Raw genomic sequence first — 24261 nt, forward strand, 5'->3', positions numbered from 1 at the left:
CTTCTTCAGCATGTCCAGACCAGACACAGTCCTGTTGCACTCTAATCTTCACGCTGAAACTGTCAGAAGTGGAACCATCAAACTGTTCAACATCTTGTGGAGAAAGAAGATGCAAGTGAGGAGTTTCAATGGACAAAGACAGCTGTTCAGAAGATAGACGTGTTGTGCAAATAAATACTGGATCAATGTGTGTCAAGCAATCAACTTTCCACGATAATGAAAATCCTCAAGTGAAGGCGAAAGGATTGAGAAGTCACTTATTGTGTCATCAAAGTTGCTCCCTGAAGTCACTGTTTAGTGAAGTACACCTCAGAATTAAGATGTCCCAATGTGTTATGTGACACACTCTCCCACGGTTTCCTGTCGTGGATGAGTTAAATGAAGAACCCTCAACGTGAGCTTCAAAAGGCCAGAGTCTCCTGATCATGCAGATGTTAGGCTAAGATAGGCTGTCAGACAAATTGTTTGAACACAAGTTCCCTTTAGTGCCATACCTTTGTGACCTTTCCCTTCTCTATCGGGAAATAAGCTCCATTCCACAAGACAGGTGCGATGCAAAAGTTATCACATTGACACAAAAACAACAGAGGAATCGACAACAACCAGAGAAGCATCTTACTCCTTGGCATCAGAGGAACGCCTTTACTTGGGTCATGTTTAAAAAAGTATCAGCTACTTGCAGAGCAAGTTTACCCCAAAGAATGGTATGTTTTCCATGCCAGTAGTTCTTGTATGGATATGACCTTCTCCAAACATCAGAGAAGTATTTAGCTGTTGTGATGGCCTATAACTTGCTGGAATTCAACATGATGCAGAAAAGTATGCTACTTTACACTGCATGTTCTCCCAGTGAACTTCAGAAATTCTTTTATGTTGATTTGAGAAGACACAAGAGGCCTCAATTTAGCATATTATGTGAAAGAGAACACCTCTGAGTCTCAGGACACAGAGTAGAAATATGGTTGAAGCTGTTCTATTAAGCATACACATGAAGCTAGAACTTGAAGGCAAGTATAATTGTAATTCATTAATTCTTGAGCTGTCATATACTTATATGTCTGAACAAATGCTGACATCTTTGCTCTGGACAAGAGTAAAGTGAAAGCTATGAAACTAATCCTGAAGCCAAAACGGTCAAAGGGCCAATATTTATATGAACCGCATGTTCAGCCATTGAACGTGGCTGTTCTCTCAAAGAACTGAAATGCTAAAAACCAGCATCCATGACACTGCATGCTCAGTTCTGTATGCTAATATCACTGCTGACAAAGTGCTGGCATTGACAGAGTATTCCAGTTAAACAATGAGATGCAATTATCTACAAGCTGTGCCACTTTTTGCTGCCTGTATACCAAAAGAAAACAAAACCACATCTGCAACAAACAATTTCTTTCATTTCTTCCCCAGAAAGGATACTGCCAGGATTGGAGGGTTTGAGCTGTAGCGAGAGGCTGAACAGATTGGGACTATTTTCCCTGGAGCGTCAGAGGCTGAGGGGTGACCTTATAGGGGTTTTTAAAATCGTGAGGGGCACGGATAGGGTAAATAGACAAGGTCTTTTCCCCAGGGTGGAGGTGTCCAAAACTAGAGGACGTAGGTTTAAGGTGAGAGAGGAAGGGGACCTAAAGAGCAACTTTTTCATGTAGAGGATGGTGCATGTATGGAATGTGCTGCCAGGGGGAGTAGTGGAGGCTGGTACAATTAGAACATTTAAAAGACATCTGGATCGGTATATAAATAGGAAGGGTTTAGAGGGATATGGGCCAAATGCTAGTAAATAGGTCTAGATTTATTTAGGTTATCCGGTCGGCATGGCGGAGTTGGACCAAAGAGTGTGTTTCTGTCCTGTATATCTCTATGACTTATGACTCGGTTTTGATTTTGTAAAGGCACTTTCTTCACTGTCATTTTACCAAGGAATCTCACTTCCTTTATGTTTATATTCTTAAATTGTTGAATTATAAAATTGAGATTTATGTTCAACAAAGATCCCGGAACCTCTACACTTCATAGAGTGGATTGGTTCCACCATTTCATTATCTTATAAAAGCATCAGGCTGGGGCAATAAGTGTGGACCAGACAGATCATGTGCATTTCTTCAGAAGGCAACTTCGTGACAATACTATGGCTTTAAGAGTTGAATTCTGTCCTGGGTTTTTAATGAAGAGAGGTTAAGGCAGAGGTACCAAATAGACTGCTCCAAGCCAATGAAGTAAACAGCTTGTGAAAACTTATGGTTTTTTTTAAAAAGTTGGAACAATAGAAGCAGCCTGAATGGGTGGAGTCAGGCTCTCTCAGAACCAGGATTTTCATTCAGCTTTCAGCAGTTGCTGGGGTCTTGAAGCTGGATGTGGAAGCTGTTATTCTTCTCTCTATTACAGCTAAAAGCAGTTCTATTTCCTGTGAGAATTGCATGTGAGACAATTTATTTTACTGAATTTGCCTTTGCCTAGGGTGTGTTTATGGGATGTTACTGTATTGGAACAGTTGCTGTTCAGTAGTTAAATAATCTATTGTTCTGTTAAGTTGTCTAATAGAGTTAAAGTTACATCAATTCTTCTTTCTTTTGTTTGTGTTTTAACTATAGGGTAAGAATAAAGTGTGTTCTGCTTTAAGCTGAGTGGTGTAACCAATCGATTTACATTTGAAACACAGCACCTTACACTTGCCTTTTAAATAAGATAAAAGTTAAGTCTATCCTGTCTCCTTGTTATATTTGAAAGAGCTTTGGTTGGATCCATAACTTCCAATTACTTTGCATGTCCAATGGAATTGTCAGTTTGACAGTTATGAAATTGAAGCAAAAAGTTAATTGTACAAGAACTGAACTAAGTTAATGCCTTGTCATGGTAAAAAAATTTAACTTCTATGTAACTGAGTTTTTTTTTGCTAATTTCAGCTATTGGTTGAAACGTTTGCAAGAAAAACAGGGGCCACATTTCTCAGTACTTTTTCAACCAGCACAACCCATGTCATCATGAAAACAGGTATATTATTATTTTGACGGCTGTACATTTTATTGAATTCCAGCAAGAAAGTCAATGTTTTGAAGCAGGGAAACTTAGAATCTGCAACACAGAACTAGGCCATTCATCACCAAATTGTCAACGCCAGTTCTATTTCTCTCACTCCTCCTCCCATTCTGACCTGGAATCATTCCCACCCCGCCCCCGTATTCTTCTAGTTTCTTCTCCTTCCTTGAATAAAGTAATTCTTTTAATTGAAGCTCACTAGAATTCATATTCAACCTTTCCAAATAAAAGCATTTTATCAAGTTTTTGGAAACACTCACCTCAATTCTGTCACTACTTTGGTTATAATCGTACCAAAAGCAAGTGCCTAAAATTTACTTAGTGTGCTGTTCGAATCCCAGTAAAATCCAAATTTGATATGGCGTGACATTAAAAAGCAACATACTGAGGCTGTTGATGGATTATTAAGTCTAGTTGGTGCAACTTGATCAAGATTACTTTTTTAAATATAAGGTATTAGAATTCTAACAGAGCACAAGGTGGAAACTTGCTAGTAAAGGGGACCATAATCATAAGAACTGCAAGTTTTGAGTTGGACAATGTTAAATTATTACCCAAGCTAAACTGACAAGTTAATTCTCTGTTTATTTACAAATTTATATTTCAGATACAGATCTAGTTTGTGAGAGAACGCTGAAGTACTTCATGGGAATAGCGGGGAGGCGATGGGTCGTCAGTTATCAATGTAAGCACAATTTAATAAAAACTCTACCATAAATTAATTACCAACTGCATTCATGTGCTGGCTCAAATTATCGTGAATAGGCTGATTGAGTTCAGAGAAAGTTGAAAAGTTCATAACTAAAGCACAAATGGGAGAGAGGGAATTTGTATGTGTGTGTGTAACGATAATGTCCTACAAGCAGCAAGGAGATGAATGACCAACTAACTTGTCCTGTTGCTCGCGTTTAAAGGATAGGTTGTCGCTTGAACTCATTCTCTTCCTTTAGTGCTAGAGAATCTGAGAAAGTACAGAATGCCTCAGTTTCACTTCCTTTCTAAAAAACAGAACCTTTTGATAGTACAGCATTTCTTCAGCTCTGCATTTGTGTGTCAGTTTAGATTGTCAGTTTAGATTATCAGCTTAGCTCTGGAGTTGAGACCATGAACTTAAAGTGTGACGTTCTGAATCAGTGACATTTCTATCTCTGATCCAAGACTTAACACTTAGAGATCAGCTTTGTGAAACCATGGCAGCCTCACCAGTTGAAAACCATTGTCATTAAATGCCTAATGTGACCAACATTTTTGCTAAGATTTTATCATGCTTGTAAAATGACTATCACAATTTATTTTCAGGGATCATTGAGTGTTTCAGAAAAGGAATGGTAATTGATGAGGTACGTTTACATTTTTTTTCCTTATGGAAAACAATTTATCATAAAATGAAAACTGTATTTATAATTTTGGTCTAGTGGACACTAGTGCACCAAGGCTTCAATCACTTGTACAAATCATTGCAAAGTTGTTGACGATGATGGTATTGCTGGTTTGTTTCATTTTTAGTATGTTATCTTTGATCATTCCCAGACCACTGAAATTGAATATTAATGTTCACTCTTGACTGCAGATATTTATTTATTCAAGAAAATTCAGATTTTCTATCAAAATCTATCTTGATTTAGCGTGGGTTGATACCTTCACTACTTAATATTTTTAATAACATCGAATCTCGCATCAAACCCTTGTGACAAACTTAAGCCATACCATTCTGCCTCCTTTGTTATTCCCATTTGTATTAATATAAGCTTTGGGCACCATATACAGTCAGAAAGCAAATTTTTCTCCCAAGCTTGAAGGTCTAATCAATCTTCCATTATTGTTTTGCACCAATAAAGGATATTCTATTGTTTTCTTGCCTCTACCACTGTGAACCTACTGACTCCTACCTACACATATCCAGCACAAAGGAAGATGGTTGTGGTTGTTGGAAGTCAATTGTCCAGGTTCTAGGCCACCTCTGCAAGAATTCACCAGGGTATTGCCCACGCCCCTAAAACTTTCAGTTACTTCATCAATGACCTTCACTTAGTTGTATGGTCAGATATCAGGGTGTACGCTGCTGATAGCACAATGTTCAGCACAATTCACAACCCTTAGACACTGAAGCAGTCTGTTTACAAATGCAGCAAGACCTGGACAATATCCAGTCTTGGGCTGACAAGTGGCAAGTAATGTATATGCCACACCAGTACCAGGCCATGACCAGTGCCAACAAGACAGAAGGTAACCATTGTTTCTTGACATGCAAAGGTTTTACTATTGCTGAATCTCCCCAATGAACATGCCATGGATTTCTATTGATCAGGAACTGAACTGGACCAGCCATACGAGTACTATGGCTTTCAGAGTGGGTCAGAGGCTAGGAGTCCTGCAATGAGTAACTCACTATCTAGCTCCCCAAAGACTGTCCACCATCAACAAGAGTAGAACTGAATGCAATTCACTTGCCTGGATAAGTGCAGATCCAGCAACATTTGAAGATTTAACACCATCTTGGACAAAGCAGCACGACATCCATAAATACTCAGCGTCTCCTCCACCAATGGACAGTAGCAGCAGTGTACACCATGTACAATTTGCATTGCAGAATTTAATGAAGGGTGTGTGGACAGCACTTTCCAAATTACCATCTAGAAGGATATGAGCAGCAGCTACATGGGAACACCACCAACTACAAGTTACCCTACAAGCACCACACACCATCCTGACTTGGAAATATATAGTGCCATTCCTCCACTGCTGCTGGGACAAATTCTTGAACACCCTCCCCATTGTGTACCCTCAGGCCCTAGTCTCTCCCACAAATGGAAATATCTTCTCCACATCAGCTCTATTTGGGTCTCTGCGTATTCTGTAAGTTTCAATGAGATTCCCCCTTTTATCCTTCTAAACACCATCGAATACAAACCTAGACTCCTCAACCACACCTCATATGACAAGCCCTTAATCCCTGGGACCATTCTTGTAGACCTCCTCAGAATCGCCTCCAAGGCCAGCATGTCCTCCCTTAGATACGGGACCCAAAACTGCTCACCGTATTTGAAGTGTAGTCTAATGAGAGTCTTATACAGCCTCAGCAGTACATCCCTGCTGTTATATTCTAGCACTCTCGAAATAAATGCTACCAATGAATTTGCCTTCCTAACTGCCAACTGAACTGCATATTAATCTTAAGAGCATCCTAAACCAGGACTCCACGTCTATTTGTGCTTCAGATTTCTAAAGTCTGTCCACATTTAGAAAATAGTCTACACCTCAATTCTTCCTAACAAAGAACATAACCTCACTTTCCCACACTGTATTCCGACTGCCACTTCTTTGCCCACTCACCTACCATGTCCAAGTCCTTCTGCAGCCTCTTGTTTTGGTAATCTAATTTAAAGTCTCACACGGAGATGATGCTGTAACTTGTTATAGATTGTTTTCATTAATTTATGTGTCTGTACAGTTCTAGCAACCTCATTCCAGAAAGTAGTTTTCTTTTTGTTGCTTTTGTGTGTTCTGTAAGTTAGAGCAGTTGGAAATATATCTTTCAAACTATTAAGTGTGTAGCAGTGTAAATCTTGAAGTATTTTGGTAATCTTAAATAGATCTGCTATTTTTCAAGCTATTTCAACAAGGTATATTTTCTTTGAAATATATTGCAGCATGAGTTTGAGGTGAAGGGTGATGTAATCAATGGAAGAAGTCACAATGGCCCAAGAAAAGCAAGAAAAACACCAGATGAAAAAGTAAGGTCACAGATTGAGTTATTGTGATAGCTGCTGTTTCCTTTCCCACCACTTCCTTCAGTGGAAGTTGTTATTTTATTAACGAATGTAATATTTGTCATTCAGTATGTATATAAAGAAAATGTCGAAATCCTGAAGGTAAATTGCCTCTTCTGTACATTGGTAACTTTGATTTCTTTTGATAGAACAGGGTAACATCTAATTGACATAAAATAATGAGGACTTTTAGTAGACTATTAATATCATTTATGCTAACACTGTTATGAAATATATATACACAGAGTTCAACAGTCATCACAGTAATTGTCTTGCCACTGGCTATAATCTCATTGCTAAAACAGTCTAGAGACTATTTTTGAGGAATAACAATTAACTGCAAGTTACATCATCTACATGTGTGACTATAAGATAGGTTACCAAATATCTGAAGAATTTTATTGCAGTGCAGAATTTTAATTATATCATAGGTTGGTAACAAATTTATATGGCAAGTGCAACCCACATCAATTATCAGATTATTAGTATTCCTTCGAGAAAAGACTCTCCTAACAAGTAAACAGAAATAGTCTGGATGTACAGAAGAATATTTTTATTACTTTCATCCATTGTTACGGCAAAGAATTAAATCTTCTCTTCCCTATTGTCTAATTAGCAAACTCTTACTTACTTTGGCCAGATAAACAAATTATGTTAACCCAAGCTTTGAAAATAAAAATATTTCACATACCCATTCATCATCAGGACGTCTTTTCTATTTTGATAATATTATCTGCCTCCAACTCCCTTCCAATATTAAGACCCATATCCATCTCTTTGTTGCTTCTAGTCCCAATATCTTATTTTGTCCATCAATTCTTCACTCAAAATAAATGCTAACTTGCCCAAATCGCAGCTGCCTCTTTCATGCCTGAACAGGTCGCTTATTGCCTTGTCCAAATATTTTAAATTTACAATTCCTTGTTCTTAATTTGAAATTTCATTTAGAGGTTTGTCTGCCTTAATTTTGGCTGCCCTCATTTAGCCTTGTCTCCTTGCCCAAGCTTCAATGTTTTTATAGGCCATTGGTAGAATCTTCAGCCTCAGCTCTGTTCCCATTTTCAAGTTTCTTTCCCAATTCATATCAGTCTCTACTACTCACTTTTTCAGAATAAATGATCACCACCCATTTATTTGTCTGCCTAAATGTAATTCTATTTTCCCCTTCTGAAGTGGCCTTGGACATTTTCCCAAGAGGAGGTGCTGTGGAAATACAGTGCATTAAAGCAATTTTTTAAAATTCATAAATGAGATGTGAGTGTTGTTGTCATTAGTGGTCCGTCTCTAGTTTCCCTTCAAGGTAGTGGTGAGCTGCCTCTTGGACTGCTGCACAGTGTATGGCTTATAGGTAGACCTACAATGTCATTTGGGAGGAAGTTTCAGGAATTTGATCCACTAACACTGAAGGAACAGTGATTTATTTTGAGGTTCAAATGGTTTTTTTTCTTTCTTTATTCATTAACGGGATGAGGGCATTGCTGGCTAGACAACATTTATTACCCATCCCTAATTGCCCAGAGAGCAGTTCAGAGTCAACCACATTGCTGTGGGTCTGGAGCCACATGTAGGCCAGACCAGGTAAGGATGGCAGTTTCCTTCCCTAAAGGACATTAGTGAACCAATTGGGTTTTTTCCGACAATCGACAATGGATTCATGGTCATCAGTAGTTTCTTAATTCCAAATTTTTTTTTATTTCGGGATTCGAACCCGGGTCCCCAGAACGTTATCTGGGTGTCCGGATTAACAGTCCAGCGATAACACCACTAGGCGGCCGCCTCCTTCAGAAGAGAACTTACAGGTAGTATTGTACCTATCTATTTACTACCTTTGTCCTTCTAATTGCTTTCTATAATTTGCTATTGAAATTTTTGATTATTGGATAACTTACCACCAATTTTTTGTTTTTTTTTTTTACTAATGTTAAAAAATTTCTGTTTCAGCTTCTGTTAAGCCATTACGAGGTTTGCTGCTTTGGTTCTTTTACAGGTATGAGCAGAGGTAAGAGCTTCTCAATTACATTTCAAACTGCTGTGTGACTAATTTGGACTGAAATTATATTAGTGCCTGAATTTATCTCAATGCAAATTTTGGTAGGTTACTCTAACTTTCTAGTATAAAAATGGAATTAAATCACCTGAATTAGTCATTATGTATATTTATGCAGTTTTATTGCAGCAATTAGCTTTACATCAGTGTTTCGTGGTGCAATAAACCAAGGCTCAATGGATTCAAGTGCTGTCAATGCTCTTCAAGTTTATAAACGTCCATTTGATAAATGCAAAGAGAATGTTGGGCCTTTGCTTTTCAATGAATGGAATGATTCAAGAAAAATTGGGTGTTTTACTGATGCTTTAATTGCATGGTGAGAGATGATTTGCATAGTGTATTAGTTTTATGGTTCAGCATATCTAATAGAAAAATAGGGAGTAAGCCTTGTATAGTGGGTTGCAGGTGACCAAGTTGGCATTAGTGTATGCTGATGTGGTTGGCCTTTGTATTTTTTTGGTGCATAATTTCAGCAATTGTGAACCCTCAGATGGATTAATCAAGTATTCACTGGCATAACCAAGATACAACCATTTATATATGCCAATAATGTTCTGTGGATAAAAGTGTGTTTTCTTCCAGCATAATTTTACTTTTAATAAAGCTCAAAATTTTCTGCACTATGATAACCATTGCACAAGTGCAGGTATTGATTCTCCATTAGAAAATGGCTGAAATGAGTCTAAACTCAATATAGTTGCCTTGACTGCATATCTTTTGATCTTTACCTAAGAACAATCATCCATCAATTTTGGTCTTGAAAACTGCAGTTTTCCTGACTTGGACTGCCAGTCGGAAAAGTGTTCCTCATTACCATTATAAAACAAAATGCTTTCACTGCTAAATGCCTTCAATGCTGATTTTAAGGTTCGAACTCTGTTCCTGATATCCCCACTAGAGGGAATAGTTTCTCTGTAGCTACACATTTGAATCTCTTATCATTTTATGTATCTTGGATTGGATCAGATCATCCCAAAACCTTCTAAACTTGAAGTACAAATTAAATGTATACATGTGCTATCAATAATTAAAGCCTTCTGGCCATTTTATCTGGTATTTCCTTTTAAATAGCATGTTTTCTACCCTCCCTCCCTTTTCTTGTAGATATTTGCTGCTTGTTGGGTTATAGAAACCTTAAGTTTTTTTTTTAAATTCCTCCTCGCATACCTTTTCAAATTCTTCATGTTCCAGAACTTGTGCCAAAAGCCTATTTGGCAGTTTAAAGCCAGTTCTGCCTTTGTCCCATGTCCACTATGTGAGGTGAAATTGAGGGAGGAGGAATTGGGAATCTGTTATGCTTCTGTTGCACACATCCATTCTAGTGTGTAAAGTTGCAGAGTGTTAGAACACTGGTTAATGCCGAGAACATCCATTCCTTTAGTTCTATTACCTTGACTACGCGTTGTGTAGTGGCACCAAGCAGAGATCTTACAGACTAAGGGGGAATGGTGGTAAGAGTTTACTGTGCCTTTTCTCCCCTTTTGTAGCAGCTGTTCACAGAGCATTTTTGACAAAGTAATGGGGACAGGTTGTCTGTACACCTATTTGGCTTGAGCTTGTGTCTAGATCAGAAAAACCTGAGGAGTGGGGTGGTGTTCACCAGGACCAAAGAAAATGAAGCACCCATTTTCTTGGATGTAGAATTATTGCCCAGAAGAGAATCCTCTCACCTGCCTTTGAATACAGGACTTCATCTACATGAACTTACCCGCAAGCCACCAGCATTTTTAAAAATAAATCAAAACAGCTGTGCATCTGATTTCATCATCACTAAGTGCCAGCTGTAACCATGGTAACCACAATTACCCTTAAGCAGTCTGGAATGTCAATGGAAAATAAATTGTTACACAATTGTCCCAAACAAAATGCTTATACTCCTTATAGTTTACATTTCCGGGTACTTCCCAAGTGAAATGAGGTGGAACAAATTTTCCACTGAAGTCCGGTCATAGAATCAGCTATTGATGCTTGTCTCATTTATTCTCCCCTCTGTGCTATACAACTATAACATGCATGCTAGCCTAAAATTTTTCACCAAAGTTTACTTCTATTTGTAGGACAAGTCATCTCAGTAAATGTTGAAGCTGAACTTTTTGAATTCCATGACAGAATCTGTTACATTCACCAATAATTTTGTTAGTTTGTTTTTGTTGTTTCTTCATTGGCCCAGAATGTGCAGTTCAAAACAGACCATTCAACCCATCTGGTCTGTGCTGTCATAATGTAATCTGAGCATACATATGGATTTATTGGAGAAGAAAGCCATATTCGTGAAGTGCTTGTGAATTGCTGTTCAGCAATCTTATGTAGGCAATCACAACAAAATGGCTTACACGCAAAAGATCTCACAATTAGAAATGAAATTTTGAAGTATTCATTTCAGGTCGTGCTGGATAACCATGGTATTGGGAGATATCCCTGCTCCTCTTTGTATCATGCCACTTGAACATTTAGATGATCTTGGTTTCACATAAGCGTTCCTAATTTTTTTAAAAACAGTGCATTGAATTATAAGGGTGAAGCACAAGGGCTACAGACTGACCTAAGTACACTTGGGTATATTCATACGTTAAATATGTTTGCCATTTTGTGTGATTAAATACCTATAGCGATATCTTTATTGAAGTAAGCTTCTGATCTTATGCTTCCATCCATTTTAAGGTCATTTTGTTTTAAATGCCTAAATGGTACAGGGACTAGTAGAGTAACTTTTCATAGTTCATTCTATGATGAAGGTGTCCAGTGATTTGACATGGAATAGTTCTTTTTTACAACTTTGACTTGTGATTTAAAGTTGTTTTAACTGTCTTTATTCAGGTCCTAACATTGCTGAGTCCACCATTTTATTTTTATTGTTTTACTGTTCATGAAAACTGCATATATATTTAAAGGAATTAACAAATAGTGATTCTTAAATCCTGCCTGCATTAGTAAATTTAATCAGATCTCAAACTTCTGAAGTGCTTTCAAACCTTTTAAGTAAAGACAGCAGCTAAATAGCTGTGAAAGCTTGGGGGCAAGCGGAAGAAATAACACTTAATGTTTGCCTAATCAAAGTAAGCAATTGTATCTTTTGTTAGCAATTCTGATGCCTTGTTTAATTTGGAAGCGGAACAAGTATGAAGTATAGTTTCTGCAGTGTTGTAGGTCCATCGAACTGCTCTTAAATTCTTGTCCTCAAATTCTGCACTAATAAGGGAAACAGCCTATGCCAGTAAGCGATAGTGGTGGGAGCTTTACTTTACTTTTAGATAATTCCATTTGCCATTAGATGCCAAATACAGAAAGTGATTTTCTTTCCCAATCCTGACATGTTGGCTAGAAATTGAGCATTTGCTCACAAGTGGAGGTGTTGATGGAATCCATTTACTAGTTTTCTGGTAATTGGGTAAATCATTCACCAAGCATGACTAAGAGACATAGGAAAAGCTGCTTCTAGGCTTTGTTTTAATCTGTCTTTGACTAACTGCACGATGGCTTTCCTACTATTTTTCCACTGACCAATGTGAACCATGCTATACCACAAGAACATCTATTGTCTCCCTGAAGTGTGGCTATCCTCTGTTGCGGGTGCTACCTGTCAGTAGGCTATACTGTCAACCAAGTCAGTACATCTTAAATTTTCATCGTGTTTCTAGAGAATGTTGGGCAGATATTGTAATTGAGGAAATCATTGATACTAAATGATGGATGTACCTGTCAGTGAAACAATGCAAATGAGATTAATTCGGCAGTTCTGGTATTAGCTGCCAGTTTCAACACCAGCTGCTAATGCACTCTATGTTGATGCAGCACACAGCAGAGTTAATGGATACAATGTCCTACCATAAATGGTAATTTGCAGTTGATCACCAGAAAATTTGGTGAATATATATATACTGGTGTATGTGTATAACTATAAAATTACAAAGTTCTTTGCTAGAATCAAGCCTGAAACCACTGAGTTGTTAAAATGTCAATAAAACATTTAGCTACTATTTTCATTGATGTCAAGGACCTTTCTGACTCATGACTGCAAATGCTTAAATTGTCCACTTTCTGTATTTAGGGTTTCTTTAGTTGTCTATTATTTCATAAATAACATCAGGCTGTCAAAATATAAGGGATTTGCTGAAGTGATGCCTCTGATGTTTCCCTTACCAATTTTATACCATTCTACTTCACAGTTTTTTAAGAAAGCAGTTTAATGCATATATTTGCTTACTCTAGTAATTGTGAGGGCTGTATCTCTAAGATGTTGATCATGCAAATGTTTAGCTAAAATATGCTATGTCCAAGGATGATTTACAGTTAGTGACCTTAGGAAGACCTCTATTGTGTGTCACTTTTTCACTTTCAAATGTCCTCAATGCTAGTTGGGCACAGTGGGAATTTCAGAGTGCAGTATGGTACATGCTTACTGGTTTAGAGCGTGTTTAACCTTGTGCAATGGACTTAGGAATATTTGAGCTCTTTGTTGTTTGATGACTGGAGTGCAGTTATTACTGAGCCATCATGGGTCATTTTGCAAATTCCCATTGAAACTTCTAAAGCATGCTGTGTGATGGGCAGAAATCTCCTGTGTATGCTAGTCTAGTTCCAACATGCTTTAACACTTTCTACAAAGGAAGATAAACTACTGTTGTGTGGAGACCACACACACATGATTGGTAATCTGAGGCTTCTTGGGTGCATCATTAAATACTTGAAAGAGTGAAAGCAGGGTTAATAATGGTTCATTAGTGTATATAAACACGTTTCAGGATGTTCTAATAAATTAATATGCTTCCTTCAGTTTCTGTGTTAGTTACAGATGGACACGTTTTCTTGAGATTTCATCGGTGCACGGCAACCATTTTATTTTTAACAGTAACTTACTAATTTCAGTATAATTGAAGATTTTTATTTCCTTGCATATGGTTCTGTTCCTTAACAAGTATAGAAAGGCTTTCAAGTAGCAGGTATCTAGGATTATAATTGTTTTGACTTGCTATATACTAGGGACTCTTTTGTTAGGATTTTCTTGTTCCATTTAGAATCGCTTAACATTCTATCTTTGTCCTCCCCTGTGCATGTTGCCTTATGGATATCCTCCTGGGATATGTATCCACAACAATAATCACAAGTACCTATTGACTTCATTATCTCAGAGTCAGACTGGTCAGCCATAATCTATTCTTGGATGAACTGCAATGTCCTCAAGCTAAACAGTAAAACTGAACTCGTCTTCTGCTGAAGTGCTCATCCTTTTACCAAAGCATGAGCCAGTCTGTCTTCCACAGCTGCTTCTTTGCACTTCATAATTCGATTTTAAAAACTCAAGTATACTCCCTCTTTGACATGACCAAGTCCCCTGACTGGGAAAAACCAGCCCCTGTTTATTTGCTCCAATATGCTGTTATCTCTGGAGCATGCCATGATGATTTCTTAAAGGGACCAACATTTACAACATTGTTATCTTTGACCTCGTCACCTGCTTGCCACTGACGTTCTTTCTCTCCTTGCCCACTCTTGCAGTCTGAATGGTTCCATTTTCAGCCTTCTTAGCTGATTCAATCTCAAGCTGAATATCTGATCCCCTCTAGGTTCACAGTGATAACTTTATCATTTCTCAGCTCAAGACTACTGAAACCCTCGGTAATGACTTTTACCTGCCAGATTTGGCTGCTTCATCGTCCAGTTAGCTTAGCTGTCATCCTCTTCTACTGAGAGATCTTTTTTAATACCCAAAATGGAATCTTCAGTCTTTGAAATGTTTCAGAATTGTTTGAGCTAGTGGTCTTCAGTTCCTGTTTTGACTACCTGTTTGCAGTTCTGGGTAGGGAAAAGTGGTTTTAAACACTAATAGACACATTACTCTTGATCTTAAAGCCTCTTATTCCATTCATATAACTATGGTTACAAGTTTCAGTGCATAAAAGATGTCTGTATATGGAAGCTGCTTTTCTGCTGTAAGTCGAATTTGAGTGCAGGTCTGAACAATCATAATGCATGGACACATACTAATAATATTGGATTTGAATTGCTCAGATTTGATGTGGCTTTTCCATACTAGCCTCCCAAACATCAGAAAATATTGTGTAATAAACATAGCATAGTGCTGTTCATCAACCCAAGAGATTTTCATATTCATTTCTGCGTTGTATAATAGAACCATAGAAATGGGTATAATAATGGTTCACCAGAGCCTAAGTAAGAAGTTGTAGCTTTTAAATGAGAATGAACTACTTTATTCAAACAGAGAAAGTTAAAAGGAGATCTAGTGGAAATTTTCAAAGCTTATAGAAGTTATTGGGATTTTGTTTCAGAAAAAGCGACAGCTTTACTTCAACTGAAAGATAGGCAAGGATTCAAGAATACTGCTAAAGAATCCAGGTGAAAATTAGGCAATTTGACATAGCAGTTGCTTAGAAAATTACATGTGACTATTGAGATTGATACTAGCATTTCTGGAACGGAAGTTACTAAGTATTTGAAAAGGAAGAACTTGAAAAGGAAAAAGAGAAATTAGATTAAATAATTTAGAGGCAGCATTATCCCAGGTGTATTGCTTTCAAGGACTTCCTTTAATGCAGTAAATTTTGAGTTATAATATTTTACTGCATTGAGTGTCTCTTAAAAATCCTCTTCTAAATTAAAATAAATTATTGCTGTATTTTAAAATGATCATTCTTCCATGAAAATATAAAACATTAATATTAAGCTTTAATGTTCATGGTATAAAGCTTCCCTTTGGGCAGTTATTGTTGGAAAATCATTTGTGCGTAGCTCCTGATTTTTGTCTTTTTTGTCCATTAAAATTACCAGACAGAAATTGAATTCAACAAATGCAGAGTTTCTGGGAATGTAATCTAACTGTAAAACTTTGCTCCAGGAATATGTTTGTAATCCAAATATTTCCAAGCAGCTTTCAATATCATATTTTATAAGACCACAGTGGAAAGTTAGACTATAATTATTCGATTGTAATGTGGATTATAGATGGTTATGTTTTATGGGGATGAGGATTAATGGCATTGTACAAAGGCTACATAAGGTCAGATACACTGCATACGTTTTTCTCAATTGCCTTGTTTTCTGCTCAACTAAATTTGGGAATTGAAGCTTAACAAATCAATTTTCAATTGTGCTGGAAGTTTTTTTCTAAATCCAGCCTTGCTATTAGTGTGAAATGTAGGTCTGAAACCTGTCATAAATGAATATTGCTCTATCTTTCAGATCAGCTAGAGTGGATGGTAGAGCTCTGTGGTGCCTCAATAATTAAGGAACCTTATTTATTCACCTACAGTCCTGTAAGTAGAGGATAATATGTCTAAAGGTCATAAACCCGTAAAATAAAAAAATTAGATTTGTCTTAATGGAGCGAAATTAAAATTCTGTATTATTAAATAGTACATTATGACTGCCTAATGATTTAGGGAGTAAATTGAGCAGTTAAGCAATGATGCCTTTTAAATTCCCTCAAGGCTCTTGGCACTTTCTTCATCTGCCTATCTGTATTCAAGATTTCCGAACTGAAATCTCCTCTAGCGCAGTGTCACCGTCAGTAAAGCTTTCCTGACTCAACTTTGCATTGCAGTCAGCTTCTGTGACGTGTCATATCAGGCTAAACCTAAAGATGCAGAACTTTGGTATGTTACTCAACCATGATCTCTGCATCCTCCACATTTGTTCCATTGGCAATCATTCTCCAAAAGATCCTTATCAGTCTTGTGTTGTTCAAATTGTGACCTGAGCAACCTTTACATTTTGTAGTATTGGCCTGTTAAAATCTATGGGAAATGCAAAATATGTAAAGAAAGTATCGTATTGATGTAATACAGTATGAATGCTAAAATCTTCTTCTATTCTGGAAAAACTCAATAGCAGCAGTGACTACCATCTGCAAGATGCACTGCAGAAATTCAGCAAGGCTCTATCAAGAGCACCTTCAAAACCCACGATCACCACTTGGAAGGACAAGAGCTGCAGATGCAGATGCAGATGGTGCCATTTCCCAAAGTAAATGCTATATCAAACCACACATCATCCTGACTTGGAAGTATACTGCCGTTCCTTCACTGTAGCTACTTTAAGATCATAGCACGTGCTAATATTATTGGTCTACTGATACCAAAAGGACTGCAGTGGTTCAAAAAGGTATTTTAGCACTCCCTTCTCAAGGGCAGTTAGGGATGACCAATAAATGCTGACCCAGCCAGTGAAGCTAACATCCCTGAATAAATAAGAGAAAATCTTTACTGCGTTTTTTGAACAAAGTATTTTCTTACTGTTCATGGAATAAGTGGAAGACATGAGTTCTCGTGAAAGAATGAGGAAACTTCTAGTATAACCTTATGTAATTTTCACTTATGGATCTCCTAGAATCGTACTGCAGTGGTGATTGTGCAACCTGATGCTAATCCAGAAAACACTGATTATAGAGGTGAGTTTAAAGTTAAATCTCCATCATTGCTGTACAGATTACTGTACTTCAGTAAAACGATCAGCTACTTGTATTATATCGACATAAAATTTTACATTGGATAAATATTTAAAGAAATGTTGTTTAGAGCTAATCTATCCCTATGACAACTATTTGTGAATGCTGGAAAACAGTGAATGCTAATTTTTGTTTTTTTAAAATATATCTGCAAGTGTTATTACACGCAAATGGACAACTTTCCCACCACTAAATCAGTGTTTTTCTTTGCTTTTAACTATTAATCACCATTCCTTGTTCTCGTCCTATTCTGGCCCCCTCTCACAGCTCTTTCTCTGATATATCGATGCTGCTTCCCCTTCTCATTTGGAATTGGAAAGGTTCATCAATTTTGCTTCTGATTTCCACCCTGCCCTCACTTTCACCTGGTCTATCTCTGACTCCTCTCTTTCTTTCCTCAACATCTCTGTTTTCATTTTTGGAAACAGACTGGCTGCTAATATCCACTATAAACCTACCAACTCCCACAGCTATCTGGACTATATCTCCACACCCTGCTTCTTGAAAAGAGACCATCCCATTCTCCTCAGTTCCTCTGTCTCCATTGCATGTGTTCAGATGAGGCCAACTTCAACAAGGCATCCTCTGAAATGTCCATCTTCTTCCTCAACCATGGATTCCCCAGCACTGTTGTCAAGGCCCTCAACTGGGTCTGACCCATCTTGTGCACTTTGGCCCTCACTCCCATCTTCCCTCCCACAACAGTGATAGGTTTCCTCTTGCCCTTACCTACCAACCCACTAATATTCACATCCAGAAGATCATCTGACACCATTTCTGCCACCTCCTGACACGTATTCCCCTCCCCTCCCTTGTCTGCCTTCCTCAGGGACCGTTTCCTCTTGGACACCCTGGTCCACTTTTCCTTCACTCCCAACTACCCCCCACAGTCCCACAACACCTTCCGCTGCACCTGCCAAAGGTGTAATACCTGCCCATTTACCTCCTCCCTCCCCAGTGTCCAGAAGCCCAAACATACCTCCCAGGTGAAGCAGCACTTTACCTGCACTTCTCACAATCTACTCTACTGCATTCACCGCTCACAATGTGGTCTCCTCTACATTTGGCAAACTAAGCGTAGACTCGGTGACCGCTTCGCAGATCACCTACACTCTTTCCGCAAAAAAGACCCTGAGCTTCCAGTTTCCTGCCACTTTTAACATGCCACCCTGTTCCCTGGCCAGCATCTCTGTCTCAGGCTTGCTGCAGTGTTCCAGCAAAGTTTAGCACAAGCTGGAAAAACAACACCTCATTTTCCACTTGGGGACCGTGCAGCCATCCGAAATCAATATCAAGTTCAATCATTTTGGGGTCTAAATTCTCCCATGTCCTGGCCCCCAACCCCCCGCACCAGGCCTTGTTATCTCAGTCTGCCATTACACACTATCTGTTAGTCACTAACAGTCCCCATAAATAGCTGTTCACCCTCCTAGCTAGACTATTATCAACTCCTTTGTCAATCGAACTGTTCTTTTCTCTCTTTGGGCTCTACCCCACCTATTGTTTATGTTACACCCTCCTCCCACCCTAACTTCTGCGTGTAAGCCGACATTTTCCTAGCTACCATCAGTTCTGAGGAAGGGGCACTGGACCCAAAATGTTAACTCTGGTTTTTCTTCACAGATACTGCCACACCTGCTGAACTTTTCCAGCAACTTTTGATTTTGTTCCTGATTTATTGCATCCATGTTTCTTCTGGTTTTCAACTTCTCTGTCGTCTTTTTTTCTGTTCAGAGATGGTATTACACACCTCTGGAACAGGGGTAACTTGAATTCTGGCTTCCTGGTCCAGGAGACACTACCTCTGCATCACAAGAGGGTCCAAAAATCCTTTTTTTTTAAAAGAAGGTCCAATGGATCTGCTTCATTTGTTAATTTTTTTAAATAGGACCCAATAGTGCCTTTGTTTTCTTTTTACTGGTAACTCATTTGTATTTTTAATTTCATCTATTTTTCCATAATCAACCTATTAAGAGATGTTATTACACACCTTTTGGAGCAGGTGGGATTTGAACCTGGGCTCCCCATTCCAGGAGTAGGAACATTACCACTGTGCCACAAGAAGCTCAGAAATCCCCTCATCCTTTTTAAGCAGGCTCTATGGGTCTACTTCATTTTTTTTAAACAGGACCCAATAGAGCCCTTTATTATTTTTTTCTTCTATCATTTGTAGCAACTGAACAATGCTTAAAGCCACCTGTGTTTGAGATGTTGAAGGTTTAATTACCTATTTATAAGCCCAAGAACTTTACTTTGGCTTTACACTTTAAAGGTAAGACGTTGGGGTGAGTGGAAGAGAATTGAATGTTAAATGGATAGGGACTAAAAATGCAGGACCAGTTTAAAAGCTGTTTGCACTGTAGTAATTTGCAGAATCTTCAAACCAAATGAAGAGTCTTGAAAATAACTTGTATCTATTATAGCAATCTTCATACTTTTTCTAAACCCTGGTTTTGACTGGCCTCATTAGAATGTTGCTGGAGCAAAGGGCTTCAACAGTCTGAGCTGAATTAATTTCTACTCACATTTTCATCCATACTTTGTTGGGGGCTAGTTTTATGTTCTAGGCCAGAGGTGGTTCTATTTCAGAATCATTTGTCTGTTTCAGGACAGCTAAAGATTTGACATTGATGAAAGAAATACTTAATGTTGATTTGAGATCTTTCTAAATGGTTTAATGTTTATGTTGAAAGCTATTACGAAGTTAATTCTAAGAATGCATAATGTTCTAAATTGTTACAGCAATCCAGAGACAGTACAACAACTTTGTAGTCACCAGAGAATGGATTTTGGACAGTGTTGCTTGCTATCAGAACCATCAACTAGATGCATATCTAGTCTGCCTTCCGCATTGAAACTCCTGTACAAGCTGGACATCCTGAAGATGTATTTGATATTTATGTAGAATGTAAATAATAAAAAACTGAATTGGTCACTCTTTATGAAAAGGTTGAGCAAAATTCTAATCATAAATATGATTGTAGAGAAACTGCATTTTAATTATCTCATTCGTTTCTTTCTGTAAACCCAGTCTACTGGGTCCAGTGTTTCAGGAGTGGTCTAATGTGCCCTTTTTTTTGTGCAGATGCTCAGTGTGCACACCATATCCAGTTATTATATGTGGGCCCTGATGAACACACAACAATTTTGAATGGTAGCTGTAGAGCTTCACCTCCCTCACCAGCTAGTGCACTGCATTCTTGTAATAAAATTCAGCTTCAGAAGTAATCAAAAATATTGCCTATTGACAGTGATGGCAACACAATATATAGGCCTTACCAACATACAATAATCCCACCTACAAAGTTCATAGTTATTATGCTGGCTTTTTTTTCCAGTTACTGAAGCAAAACCGATTTCTACTGAGTAAATGTTTTGCTGACAGTTTTAGATTAAAAAAATATTTTCAAGGTTTGATTTTCTTAGTTCATGTTAAACACAGTTCTAATGTTTCCTAGCTTCTGTCATACTAATGTCTACCATGGCTTATTGATGACATATTCACCTGGATTGGAGATTGAGTTCAAGTGTGACTCTAAGCACTTAAGTACAAAACTTTAGGATTGACACTAGTACATTGCTGAGGGACTGCTGCAGTATTGGAGTTGTCACCATTTGGATGAGACATTGAACTAAGGTCCCTTTTGTTTCGGTGAATGTAAACTGTGCTATAGTATTTTGAAGGGGCAAATTGTCACCTTTTATCGTGGCAAGTATTTATCCCTCAATCAGCACCATTAAACAAAATATCCAGTTATTCAGCTTGCTGTAATGCCACTTTGCTACATTGTAATAAGTTCTCTGAAATGTCCCTAGAACGGGAATAAGACTTACATAAACCCAAGTCTGTCTTAAACTTTTCCAATGTCAGTGATATATACTGTAGCCACAGAATTCTACAATAATTGTTCCTTTTGTGCATTCAAGAGCTATTTTTCTGGAGATGTAGGAGAAGGAAGAAAGGTGCTCAATCATGAACCTACAGACTGTCTTTAAACAGCAAAGAAGTGTTGGTCTTCATCTGATAAAGGCAGTAGCTTTTTTCTTAAACCTATGCAATCTAAATTTATCAGCAAGAACGTTCTGTCTTCACTCAATTTCAAAACTATTAATTCTTCAGTTGATAAATTTAACAGACTGTATCGGTGATTGAAAACTTGATAGTTTTTTTTGCTTTTACTTTTGAATTTCTTTCTTATTCATCCTGGTTCCAGTATTGCCCATGAATACAAATGACAATTAATATTGAGTGTACTTCTGTTCATTTCTTGTAAGATGGTATGAAGTGATGAGCACCTTCTTCTTACAATGTGAGTTTGGGAACTCTTGTAGTGCAACAGAAATCTGAACCAGTTTCTTATCACCACATGGTGCTCCACTTTATCAGTGGGTTTTTCCTCTCCTTTTGTATAGAAATGTAAAATATCTCTAATACAATTTTTATGTCACTGACAATAATGATTAAAACAAATTATGAACTTTCTCAGTTCGTTACCCTTTTGTAAATTGAGTTCGTTAGGTTGATCAAACTGGGGAAAAAAAAAAGTCTCATAGCAAAGTCTCCATTATAGTATTGGGGCTGGTGGGCTGTTCAATTAATTGCAAAATAAATTTCTGGCTGTCCACTGTTGACATGTATCCTGTGGAATGATGCTGCTTTTAGCATATAAATGTGGAGGGGCAACTTAAAATTTTTAAAAATGGGGCTGTGGTCTAAAATGAAAATTTCTTAAACTTTGTGTCTAGAAATGAATTTCAGAAATTCATGTACAACAATTATAAAGGATCTTATTATCTAGGTTCCACTGTCAAAGTTATGTAGAAATATTTTGTTCCACATATCTAATTTGAAGATCTGTCTCAAGAATGTTTCTGTTTGCAAGTAGTATGGGGTGATGCTTTAGAAGGACAAGAGTTTGGGTGCTGTCCTGTCTTAAAGCTATACTTCATTTTTAAAAAGCAAAACAAATCTAATTGTTTGAGTATTGAGTGTAATTTTTTGGTCAGACAGAAATTAGTAATTTGCTTTTGCTCCCTCTTGTAGATACAATACTATCTTTGTAATGTTACACTTTACATGGTACCATTAACGCACAAAATCACCTCCAAAGCAATTTGTGCAAATGTATGCTAAAATATACTGAGTGAACTAGGAAAAGTTTGGATGGAAAGACCAAAAAGACTGACAGAGGTGGGCAAGAACGGCTGTCTGCTGACTACATGGCTTATGGTTCCAGTCCACAGTTTCCACGTGTTCAGCAGCCATACAAGAGCTATGATACAGTGAGATATCTGAAACACCATTAGATTCCTAAAGCAACAGTTCTGCTGCCTAGACCACTAGAGGAACTGTAGTCCTCATCTGAACAGCTATCAGGATTTATTGTGTGATGGGCAGTGATTTGATGCTTCTCCACAAGTGTACCAATTGAGTATGTCCTGCTGATAGGCAACTTAAACCCAGTTCCAAAATGTCTGGCAATGATAATGGTGAGAAAATGGCTTTTAAAAGAGAATGGAAATAAAGATAACCATGTAACAGGGAGGATACCAAAGCTTTGGGATGAGCACCAAACTTGGCCATGTCAATTTTATGATTTATAGTTAATTATCTCTCGGAAGTTTAGAGAATGCAGCCAGGATTACACAATTGAAATCTTGACCAACAAATGTAGTAGCAGATCAGGGCCATGCATCAGAGAAATGAATAGATTATTTTTTTGAAAATGACACACTTCAGAAATCTATTGCCATATAAATGTACTGTATTAATACCTGTAAAATGGAAGTAGATGGCAACTTATTTTTGCCTTTGTTTTTTGGTGAACTGATTATGGAATTAAGAGTCCTGCATGATTAGTATCAATGTGTGTTAAACACTAACATTGCATTATTGCAGTGCCATTGTTAACAAATGCACAGGCTTTAAGCATCTGGGACTGCATTTTGACACATCTTCGCATCTGTGCAATTCATTAGTTTCCCATAGAATTCTAAATAAGTGTCTTTGTGATGCCTATTCTCTAATTTAGTACCATCATAATAAATCATGGAACTTTAAAATGCCATTTGCTCCAGCTTGCCTGCCTTTGACTGTGTAACCAATTTATCCCATCAGAGCCTCTAACCTGCTTGTTTAATGTCCTGAGGAAATGTTCTGCATTATTCAAATATCAGTGTTTGCTTTCTGTGGATAATCCTTCCATTGTGACTGTAGCACAGAATTCATTGTATTCACTTTGATTATCTTTTTCTTTGCTTATCTCTGTAACCTTCAGTCTCATTCCTAAACAAATGTTCATGCAGCTGTTTTTTTAAAATTCACACATTCTGCATACCTTGATAGATGGAAAGGAGAAACTCCTTTCTAATTTTTAATCTCACTTGGAGTTTTCTGGTTTTGCATTTTATATTTGTGTTATAGTTGTCTGGTTACATTTATATTTACAAACGTGGATGATGTCCTGCCAAAATTCTTTCTTCCATTATTTTAAGCCTCTTATCTCTAAGTCAACCGTAGTATTTTCCTTATTATTTAAATGTGTTAATATGTTTTCAAAGGACTTGTAGGGAACTGTACTATGTAATGATATAATCCTGTATTTGAAATCATTTCCAATCACAAGTCCTCACTAAAGTGCTGTCCTGTCAGTTCCAATTTTCAACAAATGTTGCCTGACCTGCTATGGATACAAATATACCAAGTATTTTGCCTTTTGAGTATAATGTCTTTCTATGTTTTTATAGTATCTTGCAAACATGCCTAAATCTTCTTTTAAAGAATTTAAGTATTATAAGATTATTCATTGTTAATACAGGCAAGTTGTAGACGTCCAATTGAGAGTTAATAAGAATGATATCTTTCACTGGATTATTGGTAACATTTTCATATGATAGTTACATTACACATTGCAATCAAGCCAAATGCTGTCATTTCATTTACCAGTTTT

The 24261-nt window shown here is 37.5% G+C and overlaps 1 protein-coding gene across 1 annotated transcript in view; it reads left to right on the plus strand.

Moving 5' to 3' along the window:
* The window catches only part of LOC109918483 (breast cancer type 1 susceptibility protein homolog), a 63841-nt gene extending 39810 nt beyond the window's left edge, over window positions 1–24031 (plus strand). The window contains exons 15-22 of the mRNA XM_048614739.1: window positions 2901–2988; window positions 3641–3718; window positions 4333–4373; window positions 6684–6767; window positions 8745–8802; window positions 16048–16121; window positions 17194–17254; window positions 20054–24031. Of these exons, the coding sequence (XP_048470696.1) occupies window positions 2901–2988; window positions 3641–3718; window positions 4333–4373; window positions 6684–6767; window positions 8745–8802; window positions 16048–16121; window positions 17194–17254; window positions 20054–20166 (597 nt within the window). The 3' untranslated portion in view covers window positions 20167–24031. The remainder of the gene's footprint in view (window positions 1–2900; window positions 2989–3640; window positions 3719–4332; window positions 4374–6683; window positions 6768–8744; window positions 8803–16047; window positions 16122–17193; window positions 17255–20053) is intronic.
* Window positions 24032–24261: the final 230 nt, after the last annotated feature.

The sequence above is a fragment of the Rhincodon typus genome, chromosome 30 (genome assembly GCF_021869965.1).
Source record: "Rhincodon typus isolate 14 chromosome 30, sRhiTyp1.1, whole genome shotgun sequence".
NCBI lineage: Eukaryota > Metazoa > Chordata > Chondrichthyes > Orectolobiformes > Rhincodontidae > Rhincodon > Rhincodon typus.